The 7,209-nt window shown below is 35.2% G+C and overlaps 1 protein-coding gene across 1 annotated transcript in view; it reads left to right on the forward strand.

Moving 5' to 3' along the window:
* The window catches only part of hob (bridge-like lipid transfer protein family member hobbit), a 32,040-nt gene extending 26,124 nt beyond the window's left edge, over positions 1 to 5,916 (forward strand). Inside the window, exons 10-11 of the mRNA XM_075308327.1 lie at positions 2,148 to 4,225; positions 5,606 to 5,916. Of these exons, the coding sequence (XP_075164442.1) occupies positions 2,148 to 4,225; positions 5,606 to 5,662 (2,135 nt within the window). The 3' untranslated portion in view covers positions 5,663 to 5,916. The remainder of the gene's footprint in view (positions 1 to 2,147; positions 4,226 to 5,605) is intronic.
* Positions 5,917 to 7,209: the final 1,293 nt, after the last annotated feature.

Here is a 7,209-nt window from a genome sequence, read left to right on the forward strand (position 1 = left end):
CTGCTTCATTACACACAGATCGACCTCTTCCTCTTCCTGGAAGATCTGACACTCTTCCATGTTCCTCAAAACGGGAGACTAAGTTCCTAATCATGTTGTGACTGAGTGCTGTTCGGACTTTAAAATTACGACGATAATTTCGTTGAGTTGTAATAATTGACCTTCCAGAAGAATAAAAAAATTGAATGATTTTGACGCGCTACTGCACACCACATGTAGCCATGATTTATCTCCAAAAACCAGTAAATACCCTGCAAAAGACAAAAAATTATTAAAAACAAAAAAGATATAGCCATTTTTAATCCTTCAGTCTTTTTTTGGGCCAGTCTTTCAGTCTTTTTTTTTAATTGCAGAGGGATTAAATAGTAAAAGGCCGCATAAACGTTCTATTCTCGTATCTTTAGATTTTCTAACGCCTTTAATATTGTAAATATTCCGCCCTCTTAGGAGATGTTACGGAAACCTCCTTCCCCACTAATTTTAAGAAATGTTTAGTTAGCTATGTCTGGCAAGCAATCCTATGTAGAATTTAGAGGGAGGACATCTTCGCCCAAGAGGAATAAACAAGGCGCACCTCTAGATTGTGTACTGCCCCCTTTTTTAATATTAATGTAGCTCGGACTCCCCAAGTACCACTCGTTCCATTTGGTGAACCGTTCATTGGAACTAGTTCGTTTCGGAATGACATAAGACTAATTGCAGAGGGATTGAATGGTAAAAGGCCGCTTAAACGATCGATTCTCGTAGCATTGAACTTGTCTAACGCCTTTAATATTGTAAATATTCCGCCCTCTTAGGGTGGCTAACTTTATGGCTGGTAGACAATCGTATGTGGAATTTAGAGGGAGGAATAAACAGGGCGCAACGTAAGATGCTGTACTGCCCCCTTTTTAACGTTAATGTGGCACGGGCTCCCCTAGTACCGCTCTTCCATTTGGTGAACCGTTCATTGCAACTAGTTCGTTTCGGAATGACATAAGACTAATTGCAGAGGAATTGAATGGTAAAAGGCCGCTTAAACGTTCGATTTTCGTAGCATTGGATTTGTCTAACGCCTTTAATATTGTAACTATTCCGCCCTCTTAGGAGATGTTACGGAAACCTCCCTCCCTAATAATTTTAATCCTATGCGGATTGTAAAAGGAAGGACATCTTCGCCTAAGAGGAATAAATAGGGCGCACCTCAAGATGATGTACTGCCCCTTTTTTTACGTTTATTTGACACGGGATCCTTACTAACTTATGGGGACAACTGTTCCATAATTATGTTAAGTAGCGATACCAAAGAGCTTGAGTGAGTGATTGACTACCTCTAAATTTGGGACTCCTATGTTGGCATGAATCTGTCCCAGAATCGACATCAATCATTTTCATGTCGTTGACTAAAGAGGTGAATCAGAGAATACTTAGGCCACATTAAAGGCCAGAGAATACTAACCAGCATGAACCCCAAAGAGCGGAAATTGTTGCAAATTACTTTGGGGTAAAAACAAGATCCTGAAGGCATTGGCTGGTAACACTTGGGGAGTGATAAGGAAACGATCTAAAACACATACTAGTTGATTGGTCGTCCCCTTATCTATTATGCGGCGGAAGGTCCAGAATACTGCGCTTTCGATTGCCTTTGGATATCATTACAAGACTCCGGCAGCATCTGCAGTATGAGTGCAAAATACTCTCGGTAAACCCCCGAACTATGCCACTTCCTGAAGGTCACTCTCGGAAAAAGCCAATGTCATCCGGTTCGATTTCAGAAGGGACTTACAATAATCACCTGATCGGCGTTGACAGTCATGAGGGAGTAAGGCGCTGTGACCTCCACCTGTCAGCGACGACGTGTGACGGCTGGCTAGAAAGACTTGATCGGTTCTATCTCATCATCTGCAGGTACATGATCAGTTATCTCTCACCCCTGAACACAGAAATTCAAGATGAATCTCTTCGCGAGTCCTGCGAACCAAAAATCGTGACATATTTCCAGATGCTCACGTAATTCGTTAGGAGTAGGTGTCTTCAGGGAAATTTCTTATGTTAGAACCATGGTCGTGGTTGCGGCCCCGTCGAACTTTCATTTGTTTATATTAACTTGTTTAAATCTATACCGATGTGGTAATTAATTTAAAAATAATTGTTTAATATTTTTGCAGTTGCTGCGACGAACGCTACCCTAAAAAAGGCACAACCGGCAAGTCATGCAACGGCAATGTTGCAGCAACTAATCGCCGAAGCTGATCATAAGTTTAATGTGTACAGTGACGATCAGAGTACCCAATCACGAGAATTGCAATTACAAGGTTTACAAGCGTGTTCGGCTCACGATGTTATACACGAGAATTGGTCAATTTCCTTGGTAAATTCACAAGTTCTTCTCAAAGGTTCAGAAACATCAGGCTATGTGATAATAAGTGCTTCTAAAGCAGAAATATTGCAACGAGTACATCGTCCCGTCTGGCGTGATCGCTCGTTAGTTTCGAAAACCACATGGAAAGGTTTGTTGGAGTGCATGCAGTACTACGCCACAGTGAGTGCTGGTGAACATGACTCGCTTTTAGAGAGGGAGATTATGTGGCTGACAGTAGATAACATTCAGGATAAGGATGATGCTGTCATTAACGATTTGCCAGATATTCCACATTTAGTCGGTAGTGGTCGTAGTGTTGGTGGAGTGGTTAGTGAAACTGTGGGGGCCTCGTTGAGTGAAAATCCCGGAGAAAATCAGCCAATACAATTGCAACGTATCGTATCCCGTTGTAAATGTGAGTTTTTCTATGTTAGCTATGGTGATACGGTGGATCCCAACACTATAACCGATATGCCACCACCGCCGTCCGAAGAAACGCTCTCTCCGTGGGAAAGGCAAGATGACCCAATGGATGCCTTTACCCTTATGCATCATGATTTAGATGTTTGTACCAATTCGCTGCAGTATGCCATGATATTAGATATAGTCAACAATCTTTTGCTATATGTAGAGCCTCAGAGAAAGCAAGCTTTGGAAAAATTGGCACGTATGCGTTTTCAGTTACAGTTACATTCCACCGAGGATCAAAAACGACCCATACAGCAGAAACAAACTCTCATACGTAGTCTGCTAATGAAAATCCGATCGCTGGAAAAAGATATCCACTTTATTAGTCAAAGAGCGGATGAAAGCGATACGATGGAATGGAAAATGGAATATGATCGCGTTCAAAGACTTATACGAGATAGCAAAGAGGAATTGAATACTCTAAGTGAAGAATTGGACAGTATGCTATTGTGCTATAAGGAGACACAGCTTTCGCAGCTAAGTAAAATCTCAAATGTTCGATCAGATAAAACTGTGAATATTGTTCGAGCTAATGAAATTTGCTTTAAGAGAGCCCAATGGCGATTAACGGAGACCGATGGACAAATCGGTATTGCAGATTTAGTTTTAAGTGGTTTTCTCTACACCAAAAAATCCAAAAGCGATGATTCTGTAGAACATCTGTTGGAATTAGGCAATATACGTATGAATAATCTAATACCTCGCGAGATATACAGGGAGGTTTTGGTTCCCACCGAAATACAAAAAGATATGCCAGTGGACACACATAAAAGGGTATTGCGAGTGTTTTGCCGTGAAAAGCCTCCAGTGGGTGGTATATCTGTCAAGGAACATTTCGAAATTAATGTTGCTCCCATAACTATAGCGATTACCAAAAAGTTCTATTCTACAATGTTGAAGTTTTGTTTTCCCGATAGAGATGCTTCGGAAACTGAAGCTGTTGATGATCTAGAAGAGAATTCGTCCGGTTCATCATCCTCATCGAATGTACAGGCGAAATCAACAAAAAAACCTTCAAAATCTAAGAAATCCTCGAAAGATTCCGAATTTTATGTAAAAATCGAGAAAGATGATGTAGAAAAGATGAAAGAGAGAGCAGAAAAAAATAAACTCTTCATATACATAAAGATTCCAGAAGTTCCTGTGCGCGTAAGCTATAAGGGTAATAAAGAGAAAAATCTGGAAGATATTACAGATTTCTCCTTGGTTATACCAACACTTGAGTATCACAATGTGACCTGGACCTGGTTAGATCTGTTGATGGCTATGAAATCGGTTAGTCGAAAAGTTATAGTTTCACAGGCTATTAGACAAAAGCTACAGATACATCGCAAACCGCCCAATACAAATCAAAGTGAGTTTTCTTCGCCACCTGAAGAGGACAAAGCAGTCATGTTATTTGGAAATCGTTTAGCGGTGAGTGTTATTAATATTGTTACGAATGAGATATTTCTAGATTTTATAGCTTAGTTAAATTAATTTGAATTAATTTGGAAATCGAAATTGTAACGCCAAAATGGTTTAGTTTATCTTCATACACAGTACAAAAATGAAACAAATATTTATTCAAATAAAAATTTCACTGAATTTGAGAATTTTCAATTAAAAAGTTAATTGATTCAATTAAAAAAAAAAAATAAATCAATTTTAATTGATTACGCGTTCGATCAATTTTAATTAAAAAATAATAGGCTCAACAATTTTTTCTGTGTATATATATTTAATAATAATAACCTACATATTATTAAAATTTTTATATGAGCTAATTGGACATAAGGATTGAGGAAATATTAATAAGGTATTGAAAAGAAATGCCAGATACCAATCCATACAAGCCTGCCTATACATATGATTCATCGACGGCTAATCACAGTTGCCAAAAATAATCAACCAAAATTTTGAGAAAATTTTACCAAAAACGAATAAACAAAAAATCAATTTCATTTCGATAGAAAATTTTCTCAAAATTTTATTAATATAGAAAAATTTGTCAAATTTTTACTTCTATAGAAAAATTTGTCAAAATTTTATTTCTATAGAAAATTTTGTCAAAATTTTATTTCTATAGAAAATTTTGTCAAAATTTTATTTCTATAGAAAATTTTGTCAAAATTTTATTTCTATAGATAATTTTGTAAATTTTTTTTTTCTATAGAAAATTTTGTCAACATTTTATTTCTAAAGAAAATTTTGTCAACATTTTATTTCTAAAGAAAATTTTGTCAAAATTTTATTTCTATAGAAAATTTTGTCAAAATTTTATTTCTATAGAAAATTTTTTTCAAAATTTTATTTTTATAGAAAATTTTGTAAAAATTTTATTTTTATAGAAAATTTTGTCAAAATTTTATTTCAATAGAAAATTTTGTCAAAATTTTATTTCTATAGAAAGTTTTGTCCAAATTTTATTTCTATAGATAGATAATTTTGTCAAAATTTTATTTCTATAGAAAATTTTGTCAAAATTTTATTTCTATAGAAAAAGTTTTATTTCTATGGAATGTTTTTTTGTATAGATCTGGCGGGGGAGATGATTCATTTTGGATTTTATGTGCTAATTTTACTTAAGAGTATTATTATATACGATAATTATTCTTCTCAAATTGAACCATTGTTCACCACCATCTTCTCATATAACTACAATCCCTTAATCTTATTTTGTGTGGATTGATATCTGGCATTTTTCAAACTTTTGAATAACTTATAAAAATGTTTATAATATGTAGAATAATATAATAAACCAAACAACTTACTCTAATGTGTTTTTTCGTTTGTTTTTTTTTTTTTTGTTTTTAGGGTGAAAATCGAAGTCAGCGTAGAGGTGTTTTTAAATTTACATCAAGTAATAAGTAGTTTTCATTTGAATTGAAACAAAAGGTGAAGTATTATTATAAACACAAATTAAACATAATATTTTGTATTTCTTTACTTTTATATACATAGCTCTACTTTTGTTTTCTTTAATTTATAATAGAAATTTCATGGTACATGTTTATTGTTTAATGTTGTACGCTAAATTCCATTACTTATTTTATTTTAGTTTTAGAAAAAAAAATTGTAATTACTATTAACAAACACTAATAAAATTAAAAAAAATATATAAAACATAGGCTCTAGTTTCTTTTATTGGGTGCATGAATTAGTGATGGGATATACGCATCAGACAATACTGAAATTATATTCTTATCATAGCCCCATTCCATAGCTTTCATTTGTCCGGAGTGTAAACAACATCGTTTTTGTTTGGCTCTCAATATGTCAAACTTCGTGCCCAAAAAAAAAAAACAGCATTTGCGTTTTTCTTTAATCGTTTATTTTTTTAATCTGGAGGAAAGTTGTGGGATTGTAAATCGTACCTAGTTTCTGTTTCACATTGAGTTGTTTATTTCCGATATCCACTTCAATTCCACTTCCACTATTCACGTCAAATCCACGAACGTGAAAATTTGGTGTTCTTAATTCCACGCTCTTTTTTGAACTTTTCTGTAACCAACTGGGTTGCACAAATCACCCATAAATTCACTAAGGCGGAAATCAAAATAAGTGGAATCAATAGACTCACCAAGACTTTTGCAAGTGAATTGATTTCACGAAAATTCCGGTGAAAGTGGATTGTAGTACACGAAAATCGTGGAATTGATTCACATTCACCTGGAAGTGGATTTGGGAACATGGGCATATATTTGTTGAACTCATGTTGAATTTGAAATATATAAACCTAATTGAAAACTTCCTAAAAAGTCCTCGTAGTTTCTCAACTTCCGCAATGGCACTCGTAATTGTTTACAACATAACAGGTTGGCTGATACGTCCCCGGTCTGACACATAGATGGCGTCGCTAGTATTAAATGCATATTATTTTTATATAGTACCAACCTTCAAATGATTCGTGTCAAAATTTGACGTCTGTAATTCAATTAGTTTGTGAGATAGAGCGTCTTTTGTGAAGCAACTTTTGTTATTGTGAAAAATTGGGAAAAAAGGTATTTCGTGTTTTGATAAAATACTGTTTTCTGAACGAAAAAAATACGGTGGAAGCAAAAACTTGGCTTGATAATGAGTTTCCGAACTCTGCCCCAGGGAAATCAACAATAATTGATTGGTATGCAAAATTCAAGCGTGGTGAAATGAACACGGAGGACGGTGAAAGCAGTGGACGCCCGAAAGAGGTGGTTACCGACGAAAACATCAAAAAAATCCACAAAATGATTTTGAATGACGTTGATCGAGATATCAGAGGCCTTAAAGCCATCAAAGGAACGTGTTGGTCATATCATTCATCAATATTTGGATATGCGGAAGCTCTGTGAATATGGGTGCACGTTAGCTCACATTTGACCAAAAACAACAACGTGTTGATGATTCTGAGCGGTGTTTGCAGCTGTTAACTCGTATTACAC

The sequence above is a fragment of the Haematobia irritans genome, chromosome 4 (genome assembly GCF_050003625.1).
Source record: "Haematobia irritans isolate KBUSLIRL chromosome 4, ASM5000362v1, whole genome shotgun sequence".
Lineage (NCBI taxonomy): Eukaryota > Metazoa > Arthropoda > Insecta > Diptera > Muscidae > Haematobia > Haematobia irritans.